Source organism: Apteryx mantelli, chromosome 3 (genome assembly GCF_036417845.1).
Source record: "Apteryx mantelli isolate bAptMan1 chromosome 3, bAptMan1.hap1, whole genome shotgun sequence".
Lineage (NCBI taxonomy): Eukaryota > Metazoa > Chordata > Aves > Apterygiformes > Apterygidae > Apteryx > Apteryx mantelli.
This window is the reverse complement of record NC_089980.1, coordinates 65769281-65788156: the sequence shown is the minus strand read 5'-3', so window position 1 is coordinate 65788156 and position 18876 is coordinate 65769281. Positions and strand designations below refer to the sequence as shown.

Below are 18876 nucleotides of genomic sequence, written 5' to 3'. Positions count from 1 at the left end.
ATCTGAATTGTGGTTCTAGGCAAAGTGTTCAGCACAAGGGTAATGTGCCAAAGTAATGCTTTGTTTCAAGTAATAGTTACTTTTGCTCTGTGCAATCATTTTCTCCCAGGATTGCTGTCATTAACAGCAGCCAGAAGAGGCATGTGGGCTTCTGGCAGTATCTGAGCAGCTACTAGATCTTCATCAGGCAAGCAGAATGATTCCTCAAGCAATCCTTCAAATTAGACTGCAAATTAGAATGAAAAATAAATGGAAAAATCTGGATACCCTTATACATAAGGGGAACATATTGAGTTATTTATGGTACTTTGCTACCACCAATACACTTCATGACCAAAAAGAAATTAATGTTATTTCTGGTAACTGTTTATGATAATTTAACACCTGAATCCTTCACTGCTACATATCTATGAAAGCTGCCATTCTCCAAATTATTTGAGGAAGGGTATTTGGTGATCACTGTCTTGGTTAAGCCTTCAAAATTTCAGGACATCACATCTGTTCATTCAGCCAGTGAACCCGGGCCTCCCAGGGCTCCCATAAAACCCACTTAACACACACAACTGTCTCTGAACTGAAAAATCCCAGCTTCAAATACCAGAGAACTCCAAAGGTGATGGATGTAACGTTTGTAGGTTACAGCTGCAGCTAACCTTTTCCAAAACAAGTGCTAACGATGGTTAACACTGAACACATTTTATAATTTTGAATACAACTGCAGGGACACCATCATGAAAGATTTTTTGTAAGAATGCCAATGAGTGATATTCTAGCCTGTCTGCTTTTTGATTCATTTCTTTGTACAACAAAATCAGCAATGTACGCTTGCCGTGTACATCAACTGCATGTGAAAAGCCGCCTGACAAGCTGCATTGTGCTCAAAGCCAATTCCCTCCTTCATGGCTACAAAAAGCCACTTCTTAAGTTACTTCAGTAGTTTGACCACAGAGATGTCATTGGATGGTCGACAGCCACAAAGCTAAAAATCTACCAGAATGACAGTGCACTTGTGTTGATAGCTGTAGCAGGCCTTCTCACCTCAGGGAAGGGTGAAGGGAATTCAGCAAGTGTTGGCCAAAGTATTTGCCATGGCTCTGCAGTACTGTCCACAGAACAACATTGTGACTTGTGCAATGAGTTTTTCCTCTGCTCACACATACCCTTTTGGCATACTTTGCTGGGGAAGCATGTAAAAGTCTTTAAGAAAAACAGTCTCATTAAGTAGATGCTGACAAGTGCCCATGGAGGAGCAAGAGCTCATACAGCCTATGTTTGTGCACTGCCTAGCACCCTGGAAATATGATAAATGACCAGAGTTTGTAAGGCTATGGAAATGTTAATCAATGCATCATAATTATTAATCACTTTGATTTTCATAGCAGAGTTGCACTTTGCAATATAACAAGCAAAAATTTTTCTTCATTGGTACATCATTTTAAGTAGAATTTCACTGTACTCTGATTAAATGCAAGTTCCAACAATTAAAGCCCTGATTTGATTAGCCATTAACTTCGGATGAATCTTATTAATACCATACCAAAAAAAAAAAAAGAAAAAAAAATAGAAGAAGAAGAAGAAAAAAAAGCAGGCCTTTGTAAAGACTCTATTCTAGCTGCAAACAACTCTACCAGCTAAAAAACCTACTGGTGCTACCAAGTTTGGCCAGTTCTCACCTTTGTTTCTGAAACTTACCTTACATAACGCAACTCCATTCTGCACATAGGTGATAACCATGGCAACCCAAATAAAACAAGCCATAAGCAAATACTCACTGCAGTCTAGGTGATGACAAAGAAAACTGAAATAAAAGGTTATTATTTTCAGAAGACTTTTTAGTTTAAAGGAGGCCAATATATTAATGTCTTGATTGAATAAACATCAGAATCCACTTCTGCCCCCATCAGACAATATGCAAGATAAGCCCTAGAGCTCAATGCTCCCTTTAAAAGAACACACTATTTAACTGTAACCCAAACTTCACCTGCAGCACTCCTGAATATGGCTAGCTTTAAGGATTCACTGCTGAAGCTGTGCTACTGTTTTATCTGTTTATGTCACCATTCCACCTACACACCTACATACACTAGGGAGCATGCCCAATACACAAAGTAAGGCCACACAAAAACTTTTGATACTTAAGCAGGTATGTTTAATGTGATCAGTTCTTTTAAGATGCTGCAAATCCGCTTTCTGCGTTTTTGGAATCACCTAAGTAATTTGTTAGAAGAAGAAATATGGCTGTCATAAACCTGTGTTTGTATCAGGCAGATCTAGAAATGCAAGAAATTGAAAGCCTTTAATTTAAAAGAGGAACAACTTTGTTTTCCCACTCACAATACGCACAACATCAGGAGTCAAACAATACAAGGGATGGTGGCAGAGGACAAACTTGAAAAGATGGCTCCCATTATATCAGTAGAAACATGTACAAGAATGGCAGTTGGAGGTTCACTAAAGGCTAATTTAGTTACATTTTATTTTACAATGAAAGTATGTATCGTATAGATTAAGTAACTACTGAGGCGATGCTCTGGCAACAGGATATTCATGTAAGAATATGCACAACTTCAAAATAATTACAGTGCAGCTTTATTGAGCACTACATCAAAGCTCAGAGATAATATAAACAATTCAAAGATAATTCACTTAGGAGTTATACGAATTAGTAATTACAGCTATAAAAAAGTAAAACCCACAGTGTAATTACAACAGCTCTCTCCAAGCGTTTGAAAAGTTACAAAACAATTTACTTGTCAGTTCAAACTGCGAATTTTCTTCTTTTGTTCCACAGTTAAAGCAAATGACAAGAACCACTTCAAATGCAATGCAGGGAAGAAAAAGTGAGATTATCCCACAGTGAATCTGCATTAAGGAAGAAGACTGTCAAGCAGCTCTGCAGGTCTACCAGTTTCAGGAGCTGAGCCACTTCTCAGAGAGCCTGACAGAATCCATGTTTCCATTTTCAGTGGTGGCTTTGTCTTGGCACCATTTGAAAAACAGGCTGGATAATAACTTGCAGCATCAATGATTTAGGGATCCAGACAAAGGCCTAAATCACTCCACTTTTACTGGGTTAACAAAATCCAATTTATGTTGGTTTTCGTTAATTTTGTTAAGTTAAAAAAACAAAATAAATGACCTGTTAGCCTCCTTCATCCCTTCTTCAACTAAGCTTACACTGAGGGAATGAATCAGCATAACATCTATTGCTATCCACACAACATACATACCTAACATACATAGCAGCAGAAAGCAGTAAAATACTGCTAAGCTAATCATGCCTCTGACTTCTGTGGAATTAGAGGACTTGGTAAATTCAATCAAAAACAGAAGCAACAATTGAAACCTCTAAGAGGCTGAATAGCTGGAGACTTAATCAGAGGAAAAACAGGAGGGGATGCAAGACAAGATCAAGCAGAAGACCGACTGGAAACCACTGCACATGGACAAAGTGCTTTTGATAGCAAACAGTTTCAGCCAGTGCAGGCTTAGGGAACTGATTGACGCTGTTGCTGTTTTGCTAGTGAGACTGAACAATCCATAGGGACCCTCCACCCCCCCCCCCCAAAAAAAAAACAAAAAAACAACCTGCAGGCATCAAGAGAACCGGTTATTTACTTTCCCTAAGGTACAGCACGGACCTTCTAATGCCCGTGGCTAGCTAGAACCCATTCAGGCTTTGAAATAATGAAAAAAGAATGAACAAAGCAGTGGTCAACCACTGTTTATATTTATTGTAATAGGTTGTTCTTTCATAGGATTTTTAGTTGGTAGCAGAACAATACTTACGTTTATGGTAGATCAACAGAATTTTCTCAGAGAAATATGAGACTAACATATGCCTCTCGTAAGCAAAAACAAGTCCGTCAGGGTCTATTGAAAGACAAACTCTGAGACCAATAAGAGATAACATATTCCAAACATAACTTCAGAAATTGCCCCCACAAAATTTCATTCCAGACAAAAATCATCTCATTCTTGCACACTTTTCAAAACAACTACAAAAAAGAATTACCTATCACAAGGGTATGTCAACAGAGAACATGATTGAAAGGTGAAACTAGAAAAAGAAAAAAGAAAAAAAAAGACCTGTTAGCCTCCTTCATCCCTCCTTTAACTAAGCCACACAGATCCAGTTATGCCAAGTACCATCACACTTAATTTCAGAGTTTAAAGATCTACCTGTACAGTATAGTGACACAGGACAGGGACAAGCTTTTGAAACTAACCAACTCTAAAGTAGACTAGACAGCATAGTCTTCCCAATGGGTGACTGAAAATGCACTGGAAACCACAAGAAAGGTAATGGCGGGGTTTGATGGTTTCCGAAGTCGGAGAACCAAATAGCTGCAACAGAGCATTGAAAATAAGCAGTAGAAGAAACAGCAGGTTCTTCTGTTGTGTCTTCATTAAACAACTTATTCAATTGAGAAAGGATGACTTTTTTCAAAACAAAACATTTCATGGTTTTGTTACTATTGGCAGCTGACAGATTTGGAAGAGTAAGTTAAAGTATGTTCTCTAATGATTCAATATCCCTAAGTACCAAGATAAATTAAAAACATAAGCATGGAGTGCAAGCAGCAAAAAGAGACTGGATGCACACACAGTCCTTAAACTTATTAAGACTAAAGAAAAGCACTACTATAGAGTGTCTGCCTAGCTAATGATTTCTGATCTGTGCCACAGAACAGATCTATACTGCTAATCAAAACCTCCATGAATTTTTCTGGGATGAAGTGCTGCACCCTTACAAATCTAAAAAGAGCTCAGTGCCTGTTCAGTCTCAGATCAGGCCCTATTAGCAAGATACTTTGTCTATATTTAGAGCAAATTGATACTACTATAATATCAATAACAAGCTGGGAAAATTCTAAAAAAAAAAAAAAAAAAAAAGGGCAAACAGCAAGTTCTCAAAGTTATGGCTGCACCTTGTCAGTGAATTTGGTTTTGCTCCTTTCATATCTCACAAGGAAACTATGATTGCTTTCACTTTCCCACAACAGCAGCTTGCAGGTAGGCAAAATCTCTGCTTCTGCAATCTGCTGCACTAGCTTTCCAGTTAGAGAGAGCAGAGAATCAGGTTTATTTCAGGTGTAGGAAATCACAGCAATGTTTAAATTCAGCACATGGATGCGAAGAGGTTGGTAAAGAGCAAATGCTCTGTTTACTCAGCAGTTTTAAGAGGTTACTGATGTTAGACACCATGCTGAGGTGTGAGCAGGACTCTTGGCTCTAATCACTCAGCTGTGCGCAGTCCCAACACCTTGTCCCATACAGAAGTGATGGCAGCTCTGGTTCCTCTCAGGGAAGAAGCAGATGAGATGTAATCACCCTACCGAACATGTAATGGCTCAGGGGGCTACAGCTGAACACCTGCTAGATGAACCAAATCTTTTTATTTCAGCCTGTCTTGACACAGCATGTTTTTCAACCTTTTCATTCTTCTTGCTTTCCTCTACAGCTTACAATTTGTTCACCTGTTCTTCTGAGACCGAAATTAAACACAGTGCTCTATCTTGTCTCTCTAGCACCAAAGTGAACTGAATAATTATCCTCCATAACTTGCAGATATCCCTTTTCAATACATCTCAGGATGACATTAAAAAAAAAAAACAACACAGTGTGTGGGACTCTTTCTGGTGTACAGGTGGTGCAGAACAGAAAGCCACTTGCTCTTTCTTTTGCTTTAGCCTCTCTTTAGTGCTGCATGAGTGTACACAGGTTAAAACAGAAAATAAAGAAGAGAAAGATTGTCATTAGTTTTCTTCTGAAAAGCAGTGTTTTCGTATCTTAGTTCTGAAGTTCAGCGTGTTGTGCCAGTCCTCTTCCTGGCACGCACCTATCTCATGACAAAGTAAGAAAAGATAAATGATGCAAGAAGATAGTTCACTGATGCTGGTATTTGCTGAGGGAATGTGCATGAATTCAGGTAGGTTAAGAATTTTTACGTCACTTTAATTACCCATTTTCCACTGAAAGGTTTTACATATAGTATCAAAAAACGCTTAGGCTGTAGAATTTGGGTTGGCCATATTCTAATTCCAGGGCAGCTTCACATTATATATGACTTGGAACTGTAAGGTTTAAAACTACTGTTATTCCTTCCGAGCCAGGGTTTTGTAGTCTCTGTGATGCTCAGAACACACCGGCACAGTTATTCTCTGTTTAAGAAGTAAATCCTATCACATCCAACCCACATGTTTATTTTAGACACTTACAAAATGACAGATATTAAGTAGCTAAGCCTGGTTTTAAAACTTTTTATAATACATCGCAGCACCGGAGTTCCCTTAAGTAACCTAACTACCTTACATTAGTTTCTATGCTTCCAATGAAATAGTCATGAATTCACCCAGGGAGCCAATAATATTGGATTTGAATGTAGTAAGTGGTAGACTAAATAATTTATTCCTCTCTATGAATTTGTCTTTCTTCACATTAAGGTTTAACTCTTTCTTCTCTACCATGGTTGACTATTTATTAAGCTGTAGCTACTGCAACACATTGTGGCTTCACCTTCACCAAGGATTTGTCATACTATCTCTCACGTTGCCCTCCTACCCTTTAGTTTTGGCCCACTTCAATCACATTACATTTTAATGATTCCAGTTTGGTCTTAATCACATTCATCTTTTCCATAGGCAATCTGCACACTTTGTAAGTCAATTGACTTATAAAGCATAAAACAAATGATGTTTATAACCATTTTAGCATTTTTATTTGCAAGACGGGCCACTTCTGGTGGACCGTAACCCAGATGTTTGTTATTGATGAGTTGACTCTGGGGTGCTCTAATGCCACTCGTTCAGAGGAACTTACAGGGACTGATTTACTGAATTTCCAACACAGCTACCTGCAGGTAATAGACTCAAATCTAGTTTATGACCTGGAAGGACTAACCCCAAGAAGTACCCACATAAAGCACTTCGGGTCAACTCTTCTAGCAGAGCCAGGACAGAATGGAAGTCCCAGGGTGTCTAAAATTACCCACAGGCCCAGAATAACTTCTCTGACTGACCATGGACCATGTTTGAGTCATAAGAGGATCCTGTGGTGATACAGATGCCACACTTTGGAGGCAATAATGGACAAGGCACTAACCATTCAGCATCAGGTGCTCTCCTTTCACCCTTTGGAAACTGAAATGATTAACCTGACTTGCTTGGTCAAACCAGACAAGACACACTGTTCTCTTTGCCCATAGTTTTGACTGCATCATTGAACATGCATTAGTGAGTTCACAGTCTCCCTTTTTATTAAAGATCGTGGCATTGCCCAAGTACCTCATCACTACTTACTATTTTCTGATTATACTTCATAGTTTTGAAAAGCCAAACTAGAAAACCAGGATTTATGAGCTTGCCTTCAAAATTATGAGGCTTTCAACATAACATTTGAATTCTTATTTGTCTTTCAGTTTTGCAGCCTCTATAGCATCCCAAATTCCTTGTTTTCAAGTTCTTCAAACATAATGGCTAGAAAAAAAAATCTGTTTTTCAGGTCAGCTGAGATGATACTTTCGTAACTGTTTAATGATAACAGTTCAGGATTTAAGAATAGCATCAAGAAACATATGATTAATTGTAAAATCATGAGTGTTATTCAACAGAGTCACAAGCATTAGCAACATCAACTAAAACATTTTATTTGTTGCTTTCACAAGATAGCCTGTCATATTACCCCTATCCAGAAACATCCTTCTGGATGGCAGATTTTTCTTTTTCCAGTTTCCAGGTAAGCTGGACTTCAATATTACAATCCAGCACTTCCTAATACACAGATATTCAAGGAGGCACTGATTTATCAAATTTTGTTTTTACCTGGCATTCTATGCAGCTTTGCCTTTCTACTACATTTTGTTAGGTACAGTAACATCTATCTATCTAAATTTATCTGATAGTACAGGATCCTTGTCTAAGTGTATATGATTGTACAAATGTACTTTCTTTCATTTCAGTTTATGAATACATTCCTGTCACAGAAAGAAGGGAAGAAGAGGGGGATGTTTTAGATAGCTGGAAAATTAAAACTGAAATCTGTAGAAGATATTCATATGCTGTGAAATAACCTGCAAGGATGCTTAGCAGGTGAATGGAAATCAGTTCAATATGAAGTATGGATTATGCCCTAAATTTCACTGGAAACACACAGACCTTCAGAAGTGGGGACACTAATGCCTCGAGTAGTTGTTTAGTTATGCTATGTGAGGTAGAACAAAACCTAAAAGTTGCAAAATTGGCGACATCAGAATTTTTCTATTTTGTGTAATATTGGAGAGGCTGTTGTGTTAATACCATATGCAATCAAAATCCACCTTTAACTATGCACCCAAGTCGACAATTAGAGTACAAATCAAAAGATACTTATCAAGAAATAGTTATCAAGCATCTCTGAAATATATTGGATTAAACCCACAGACTACCATCATTCACAAAATCTGCATCCCTGTTGCCTCTCAAAGCCTTTCAAAATTTATGGTCTGAAACTTTCAGGCTTAATAAAAACCAAATTCATTACTGCTGTATCTTTTGTAGAATGTCAGTGTACACAGTGTCCCTCATGGATTTATCTTCCTGCGACAGGCAGCCAGGCTTTAATTTCCCAAGTCTCTTTTTACTTTTCCATTTTCTATCAGTCAGTTTCCCCCCATCAACATTGTCTGACATACTTTTAACTGAAACAGTATTCAGAAAAAAATAATCCTTCACCTTCTCTATTTTGGGGAAAAACAGAATAAAGTTATTTCTCATCCTGAAGATTCTCTATCTATAAATGAATATGAGCAAAACAAACAGAAATTAGTACTCCAGTACTATTCAGATGTTTTTGTGGCCCAAAGCACAGTTGATAGTACAGATCCAATTCTTGCTACTGGCAATATCTCCCTAACACTAGAGTGCTAGGTCACTCAGCACCTATAGCTTCAGGAGGACTCCAACCAATTATAAATAACATACAGTGAAACAATCGTCTGGAAGGACAGATTTTTCCCCCTTGAAATACTGTAATTTATAGTAAGGAGAAAACAATTTAAAAAGAATACAAAATAACAGACAATTTCCAATATTTCAATAGTTATTTTAGATCTTTAATCAAATGAAGAAAAATGAGAACTATTGTATCTTTTTTAAAATCACAGTATTTTACTGATTGTACTAGCTACAAAAGCTCAGTTATACAGTGCAATGACACTTCCAACTATGACGAGGACCATTGTGGTTAAGGCACTTACTGAATTCTCTTCTAATATTTTGGTTTTAGCAACCATTCATTAAGTCCTGTAAGCACACAAAGTTATTTACTGCATTTTAGTGTTTCTAAATTCTGACAATTTTTTTCTATCTCAAAACTTCCACACTGCACCATCATCACATAAATAACTCTTTATTTTACAAGCAGGACAGATTTTTATCATCACTGAAATTAAAAAAGCCAAGATGACTCCAGAGGAAGAGACTTTAATTCTGTTCCTCAGCTCCCACCCCCTTTTTGGCTGTTTCTCTCTGTTTAACCTAGACTGCAAAAAACAGTAGGATGGCTTCCTTTAAACAGTACGTACCATTTGTTTTAGAATAGGTAATGAGAGCATTCTAGGAACACATCTACTACTATTTATGCTTTCAAACTCAATTTTTAGAATCAATCAAATAAACATGTATCAGAAAGAAAATAATCCTTTTTTTTTTTTTAAACCAAGCACTTCACCTCTAAGAAATAAATCTGTTAAGACTGTACAGCTTGATAAGGTAAAATCATACTCTTAAGTAAGATTTCTAGAACAAGAGCATAAGTTCAAATGAAACAGCAAGCATCCACTCAGAAGAACCAAAGGAAAATATATAGCTCTGGGTTGTTACCTAAGTACTGTTACCAAAAGAATTGGAAAAAATAAAGCTGACATGAACTTGATTGCTATGTTGAACATACAAATTCAGTGAAATGGGGACAATGTCGACATCAACTTTCAGATAGCCTTTAAAAAAAGTGTCTGCTTGACAACTGAGTGTGACAATGCATAGGTACAGTATACATCAAAAGCAACTTAACAATTCTGATATCTTTTCCCACAGTCTTAATCTCCAAGGGAAACATCCACAACTATCACATAAGTACTAGATAAGAACTAAAATAATGGTGTAAGGGCAATTTATCCACTTTCCAGCTTCAAACTCTTTGTAATCATTTCAATACACTAGTAAAATTCAGTTCAAACTTATTGGTATGCATTTTGGGTTTTTTTTGTTTGTTTTGACCTCAACCTGGCCCACAGTCAATTTTGTATTCTTTCAAAGCTTTGAAGTACTGTCACACAAATGTCAAGCACAGGACTTTGCTGATACCTAAGCAGCCGCCAAAAGGCATCAGATCCGTGACAGGCATACTATAGGAAGACTTAACCAAAGAAAAGACTACTTGAAAATGATTTATCTGTCATCTACGTTCACAGTTCCATTATACATATATATCATGTGAACCAAAGGAGGACCATATCCTGACGTTCTTACCAAGTTCTCGGGGTAAAAGCTTTCATCAATGACAATAGTAGATTTGATAAAGATCACATCATTTGTCCTCAAAGGTCAGCTTCATCATCTTGGATGGAGGAAAAAAAATAAAATCAGGAAGTATTGCTAAGGAAAGAGCCAGCACAAATACTGGAACAAAGTAGACTATTTTTATTCACTGAAATGCTCACACATGAAATATATCAACTCAACTTTATCAGTCAGTAATTAACAACAACTGCACAGGTATTTTTTAAAACATGCTAGTATCATCTATAGGCAATACTTGGACTCCAGTCTACATGGAAAGGAAAAACAAATGATCATTTTGCAAAAACCTTAAAATTGTTATTTTTGGATGGACATAAAAAGAGAGTGAGAGAGAGAGAGAGAGAGAGAGAGAGAGAGACTCAAATATATCTAGGAAATGCAAGTGCTTCAATTTAAAGAATTAAATTTTACTGTCACAGTAGGAGGTTAGGCCTGGCTCAACTATATTCCCTTTTCATACATCACATACTAACATCAGCAAGCTGGTAGGCCAGAGCAGCGTTGAGGTTACTGGAAATTGCATCTATCTGCAGAAGAGCACACACAGATCTGCTTTAAAACTAGAGCTGACTGACAAAACAATAAATCTCTGGTCAAGTCTTTGGTAACTAAGGACCAAAGAAGAGCAGTCTATGCTGCATACATTAGTTTCATACCACGGGAACATTTCCTTTAATAGTCAAGTGAATCTTTCCTGGGGGGAACACTTGCAAAGCTGGCTGAACAGACTTTTACAGGAGAACCAGAACCACATGAGCAATGTTCATGTATAGCAGGGAGCAGAGCTTTCTTGCTCTATTTCCACAGAGAAAATTGCTGCTGCCACCTTTATCTGGGGGGGGGGGGGGGGGGGGAGGACCCTGATCTCCTGAAATGTAAGCACACCATTCCTTATTCAGAGAACAAGTGCTATTTTCAATTCTTCCAGTGGGGGGGGTGGGGGGAAGCTAGTATAAAAAAAGCCAGTTTTGGCACCTAGCCACGATGAAAAGCCAAAACTAATATGATATCCAACAAAACATTAGAATATGCTCTGCAAAACACCTACAATTCAGTGCATATCAACTGTTGGTGGCTAACTAAAACTCCTGGATACTAGCTGTCATTCATTTCAATCCTGGATTGTTGTTCCTTATCTCAAACATACAGGCATGTCTAGTTTTTAAGCATTTTTAAGCAGATGCATAAAGTTATAATCATCTTGATTCTGAAACTTCCTAAACCTGCCAAATCTACCTTTCATGTTTTCATTTCATTTAGCACGTGCTGTAATTCCCTCTGATGAATACAGCAGCTGCTAGGAAAACACTGGAGAGCTTCCCATAATAGTGCCAAGTAGGACTGACCACAGTCAAATTCAGCAAGTCAGAATTATTCTTTCCAGGATAAGTGCTTTTCAGGATCGAGAGAAACAAATTTAGGGCTTTTGCAACTATGTATTATACACATTACTAAAGAAAGCTGCATTGTGAACTGTGCCTTGTTAGCATCACAATTGAAAATACTATCTGCAATGAAATTATTTTAAATGTGGGATTCAGGGCTAATTTCTTCTCACAGATCTTTATATGTCAAATTAAACCATCGATTGACCACAACCAGCTATCACTCTATGCACAGACAGTTACCTAGCGATATGAATAGAGACTACCTGAATGATAATTACATTAACATTATCAGAATTTAGTTTCACTAGTACAAGCAGAGTTCACAGTTCAGAGTTGAAGTTGTAAGGAGGGTAAATCATTGCACTTAGCCAACGATGCAATGCATGAGATTTACATAACAAGAGCATCTAAGTGCAGAATATGACCCTTGGCAAATACAAAGAAATATCTACCCTTTTAATAACCCCCACCCATGTTTTGATTAGAAGACTAAAAAAACAAACAAGAAAAAACAAGAAAAAGCAGGCTTGCACATATGTGGTCCAAGGGATAATCAAAATGTTTGCATCCATCTTTTATCGGTGTTTCTAAACACAGGCAAGCACTTCAAAAAGCAAAGTATCTGTCATTAATATAAGGCTACATCCTTTCACTCCTCTGAGCTATGCACCAAGCTTTCACCAATGAGGATGACAGGAGAAGAAGCCCAAAACCTTTACTGACTGTGTAAGTAACTAATCAATCATTCAAAAAGTACCTACACAATCACTCACTCAATCGGGTAAGTACCTAATCAGCTGGCCTTTCTGTACACAGCTGAGCTGCAGCTGGAAGAGGCTGTGCGAACACAGCCCAAAATTAAAGGTTTAGATAGGCAAGAAAAATTTGCACAATGTAAACAGGAAAGAGTGTGGTCTGGATAAATCTGGATAAATTGCTACTGTGCATTATGGCACAATTCCTACCCATGGTAACTTTTAACAGTAATGCAAAATCCCTGAAGTAAGAGGACCAAAATGTCAGATTCAGCATGAAAATTTGAATAAACTTTTCAAGGTTAAAAACTCTTATCTAGATTACAGCCTCTTCCTTATTAGCAGAGCAAGACATTTCTGAATGCTAATGCAAACATGAAAAACACGGGCCTGGAATAAGCATTACTTTTTTCTTTCAAGCTGAGGGTTCACTGCGAAGGCGAGACATGTAATGCTTTCTTCCGTGCAAGCTGCAGCGTTGCGGGGAAAGGGAAGCAGACTGTGCCCAAACAATAAAGACAATGTCTTTCAAGGACACAAGAGGGTACTAAAATAATTTTAAGTGTGAAACATTTGTTTAGCTTAACATTTTCCCCCTCATCTCAGTTAATAATGATGAATTTGACAGGCTGATCTTGTCACTTCTGACTGTGGCCACTTGTATTCATGCAGGCAGAAAACACATGAGCCATTTGTGTTCTTTGAGGGCAAGAAAACCAGAAATACATCATTCTTCTTTAATTAAACTGTATGAACTTTATCAATTTACCAGAGCATAACAAGTTTTCACTTATCAGCTGGAAGTTACAGTTGCCATGCACACACAGAGTTTGTAGCAAAATGTGAAGAAACACAGATTATTTTAGTTTGCTTTCACTGAGAACTAAGCGAAATCAAATTGCTTTCCACATGACCCTCCTTCTGCTGACCAAAAGCCACTTGTTTCACCACACTATCTTATACATATGATTGAACACAAAGTCGAGGCTGGTGGCTCTGGATGTGATTTCATGGTCACTTTAAACAAACATGAGTGTGGGCTGCCTCCAGAAAGAGTGGCTCTTCACTTTCACTCGATCTCTAACTACTCAGTCTTAGTGGCTGCATGAGCATTCACAGTGAGCTACATCAGCAAAATAATCTGGCTGAAAATTAAACCAGAAGAAAGATGCATTTTCAGTAACTGCTCGAGCTCACCATATGAACACTTGTGTCAGCCCAGTGTGAACCCAGCACTGCTGGGAAAGAACTGACCCTTTCCTCAGCAGCAGGCACTTTTTGGCTTGGAGGGATGACAGAATCTCACCTTTTCTGTGGAATTTTTAAAACAAGTAAAATTTCTGCTTAAAGGTGTATGAGTACTGACAGGGTTTACAGAAGCACTCAGACATCTAAATTCCATCAAAACAAAATTATTTGAAAAGTACCAAACTAAATATAACTACAGCCAGGGCTAACCTACAAATTCCATATTATTATACACAATCGCAGAATCTTCCCCCCTTCTGCTTTGGGGTTTTACAAGTAACAACAAAAATACTATATAATTTGGAAAGGAAACTTTCAGAAAAGGTACACTTTTAAGTGTTCTAGTTGCACAGCTTAAAGACTACAAAGAAACACCTTAGTTCTATCCAAATAACTCAAAAGGTATTACACTATACCTATAGAAATAAAGCAAGTGTGGAGAAGTTAAAACAGGGCAAGAGAATGGCTCTCTTTTTTTGAAATAGCTAATAGCTACTGTACCAAAGGAGTTCTAATGGCCTTATTGTTGCCTGGACAGACAGACATAAGATATCACCAAATCAGGTTTTAGAGATTAACTAAATTAAACCACAGAAACACAGAGCAGTTGAGGTTGGAAGGGACCTTTGGAGATCACTTAGTCCAACCCTCCTGCTCAAGCAGGGTCACTTACAGCACGTTGCACAGGACCCTGTCCAGATGGCTTTTGAATATCTCCAAGGATGGAGACTCCACAACGTCTCTGGGCAACCTGTTCCAGTGCTCAGTCACCCTCTCAGTAAAGAAGTGTTTTCTTATGTTCACATGGAATTTCCAGTATTTCAGTTTGTGCCTGTCGCCTCTCATGCTGTCAGTGGGCACCACTGAGAAGGGTCTGCCTCCATCCTCTTTACTGCCTCCCATCCGATACTTACACACGCTGATAAGATCCCCCTGAGCCTTCTCTTCTCCAGGCTGAACAGCTTCTCAGCCTCTGCTCAGAAGAAAGATGCTCCAGGCCCTTCATCATCTTTATGGCCCTACCAACACAGGGTAAAACAAAACAAACGCCGCCAAAGCCTGCTTCCACTTTTTCTTCTTGAAAAAAATATCAGTATGTTGGGTCTTGCCCAAAATGCTGTGAGTGACTTAATACGGTGAGGGAAAAGCCAATGCTGCACTGTTGCATTTGAAGGGTACCTTACCCCTACAAAAGGGCTCATTAAGCACATCCATTAAATATATCCTCCTGCTCTACTTTAAATTACTGCACTTATATCAGAGCCCATGTTCTAGGAACTGTTGCCAGCAAAGAGACCATCTTCACTTTCCTTATTAACTCCAACCTTGGCTTTGGGCTGGCTTCTGAATACTTCTAATGCTATAACTATATCAGTTTAGAAAATGATACAGTTAGAGAGGTTCAACCACCCTGGCATAGATTTGTTTTTTCCTGTAAGAACTGAAAGAAAGTGTTTCACCTGGAGTTACCAGCACTATTTCCATTTGCAAGCAAATACTTGACAAGAAAAACAGTGATTACAACAACTGGTGAATTTCCTAGAACAGTTAAGGGAAGTTTGTCCAAGTCTTGTATTTGCATGAATATGCTGACAGACAAAAAATCATCATTAAAATCATATCTCCCCTTGAGTCAATGACAAAAATCCCATTAACTTAATCAAACAGAGACCTAACCCAAGTTAGGAGAGAAAACAGTGAAAAAAAGAAGCGAGAAGGCCCAAGTGCTGTTGATCTCAGCAGGGTTGCTTTGCACATATTCCAGAAGAAGTGAACACATAATTAGCTTTAAGAAAACAAGAAGAAAGCAATTGCAAAATAATAGCAGCTCACCTTTTGCGGGGGTGGTCCATGGTCATCCAAATAAGTGGAATTTCCTACAAAAAGAAGAAGAGGGAAATAAACAAAAATCACCCAATGCAATTTCAAAACTTGTCAATTCATGGAAACAGTGTATCTCTATCCCATTGGTTCTGTGTTGTCAAATATTTCAAGGAAAATAAATACCGTCTGTTTTAACTTTTGCTTAAAAAGAGAAAAACAAAACTAATTTGATTTGGCTACATTTGTGATAGAAAATTAGATACACATTGTCATTTTAGCATAAAACTGAACAGGCCGAGGTAGCTCAAATTAAATAATCATGACTTTCAATTATTTGCATGACAAAAGCAGTCAGCTGCATCCTTGTACGTTTTAAGAAACTGAACACAGTCAATCTCAAAACATTTCTTAAATAACAAAATATCAAAGGCCTTCATCAGATTTTGGTCTGATGAAGTTGACAAGCATTCATTCATTCATCTTTCTTCTAATAAGGGTTCTTCCCCAACCTCTAAGCTATTTTTTTGTTCCTGAACAAAAGTATAGTTTGAATGGTAGTTGTATTGAGATGTAAATACATCTGCCAGTTCCAGATGCTCTTCTAATTCAGAAGAAAAGCTTCCAGAATTTTTAAATGCTCCTTTTTTGGTTAGTTACAATAAAAGAACTGGCAACAATTTCAGACTTTTTATCCATTCCTTGCAAACACACACAGACATATAAAATGCACACACGCACACACCCCTACTCACATACACACCTGCTTGCCTGTAACTTTTCATCCTGAACCCATCTCCCGAAGGATTAAGCAATTTTCCCAATACATCCTAGCAGAGAACAAAAGCCTTGTGCTAGTTCTACAGGCTCCCATCAGGCCACACATCCCTCTCATCTCAGTCACCCTCATATTAAAGACAGCAAAAATACCTTTGTACAACCCTTACATCAGTAGGGAGCATGGGAATAACTTTTACCAAGTGTCTGCTAGATATTCAATTCATGTCAAAATATCCCTGGCTTTGAACGAGTACACATAGGCTTGATTTCTGCTGTCAAAATATTTTTACAGCACAGTATAGTTACTACTGCATCTACTTAAAAGATAGTAGTACAATTTTGACCCAGTTAGAAAAGGTCTTTTTAATCAAAGTTTTTTGCTCAAATCCAGAAGGAACACATGGTGATACGAACTCATTGCAAAACAGATACAAGTGGTGAACCAAATTAAGAGTACTGTTTTGAAATCCAGTTAGAATAACTTATAAAACAAGAGAAGAGGTGGGTAAGCCACAGCAAGGAAAATCTCTCATGTTACTCTGCCCCAGCTCCATGCTCTCAGTTAGTTCCCTTCTCCTGTCAAATATTCTAACTGTGCTCCTTTGGCATATAAAGTAGAGCTGACTTCAGCATCCACAGCAGGTATGATCAGTTCGATAACTTGAATTATTTTAGGTTCATGTTTAAAATGAGTATTTGTTTTCAATAAAATGGAACCTTTTACTGTAAGATTTATACAAGTAAAAACACCAAAATAAAAAATAATTCAGCAAATGCAGCTGTGATCAAATGGAGCAGGCAGGCTCGGCAGTATTTCTGCCAGTTCCTTAACCCTGTGAAGTTTTGCATATGCTCCTATTGATCATCATATCAAAGAATCAGGCTTTCTTCCATTTTGCTTGCAAAACAGAGCCCACACTACACAAGCCTTAAAGAATATGAGACAGCGCCTGAGAAATCTGCAACAACGTTAGAATACTTCTGCAGAAAACCTATAGAAAAGACGAGCATTTTCTAATACAGAAGAGTCCATGAAAAGCATGTTAAGTATGACTCCTGAGTTGCATATTTACAAATTTTGCAAACTTGAGAGGACACCACTTTCACCCCCTAGTGCTACTTTTCAGGTTATACATATCTGACTATGTTTTTTAAAAAACAAAACAAAACCAAAACTCTGTATGATAAATATCACAGCAATGAAAGAATATCAAAGTAAAGCCATTCTACGAACTATCTCCTACTAAAAGGTGACAAAGAAGTAAAAAGAGAAAAGTTGCACAGTAAAAATCAGGGACTTAGAAATGACTACCATAAATGCTGAAGCCACTACTGATAAGCTAGTGTTTACCATAACTACATCAACCTAACATACTTACCTAAGATGGAGAATGTTATGCAGCTTTTAAATGCTCTGGCACAGAGAATACTTAGAATATTATATAACCTTGTGTTTGACATAACTAAGTGCCAACAAGAAGAAAAAATTCTTTCTGTGGTGGATATAATAAAGCAGTAAAAGAAGAGGACATCTGTTTTCATTACGAATGTAGTCCAATGCCTTGAAGGAACCTATTTCATTAAATTATTAAGATGACTTTTCTGAAGTCCTTTAATAAAGCATTACTAAAGACATCATTGTTCTTGTCGGTCTCCCAACAAGACATTTTTAGCTTTCGTTTTTCTGGAGAGGAATATTTTTTCTTTAAAAAAAAAAGTATTTTCTTAAATCAGCCTATGATATTTTCTGTCTTCCTTTTAAAGAGTGAAAGTCTGGATCATTAGAAACAACAAAACAGATACAATAATAAAGGCTCAAACCCCAGTGGTATTATGCATTCCACAAAAATGATCATCACTACACTTGCACTGACTGAACACACACTTCTCCAGTGCCTGTCAGAGAAAAAAGAATTTGGATTTGTTACAGAACATGGTGAATATATAAAAGCAGTCCAAATATTTTCATAATTTATTATCTTTGAGGTTAAATGAATCAGATATATGTAAGATCTTTGGGGAAACCTTGTGGTTATGCTTTTTTTTCCTTTTTGGAATCACTGAAGTGTGGGGGTTTCTGCTTGAAGGAAGTCAAGTTTAAACATAGAAAAATGGTCAGTTACCAGAATTAAGGACAAATATCACTGTGTCCTGTTCATAACCACAAAAGACAAGAAAAATTGCAATCTTGGAAAAAACCTTTAAAAAAATGACTGGAAAGTACGGGAAGGGATGGTAAATGGGCTTATGCATGTTACTGAAGATTCTTTCACAGCAGCTGGATTGTTCCATTTGAACAATTTAGATATCATGCGGAAAAAATTG

The 18876-nt window shown here is 37.6% G+C and overlaps 1 protein-coding gene across 1 annotated transcript in view; it reads right to left on the bottom strand.

Moving 5' to 3' along the window:
* Nucleotides 1–18876, bottom strand: part of UST (uronyl 2-sulfotransferase) — a 251518-nt gene that overhangs the window by 169791 nt on the left and 62851 nt on the right. Inside the window, exon 2 of the mRNA XM_067293545.1 lies at nucleotides 15784–15827. Within this exon, the coding sequence (XP_067149646.1) occupies nucleotides 15784–15827 (44 nt within the window). The remainder of the gene's footprint in view (nucleotides 1–15783; nucleotides 15828–18876) is intronic.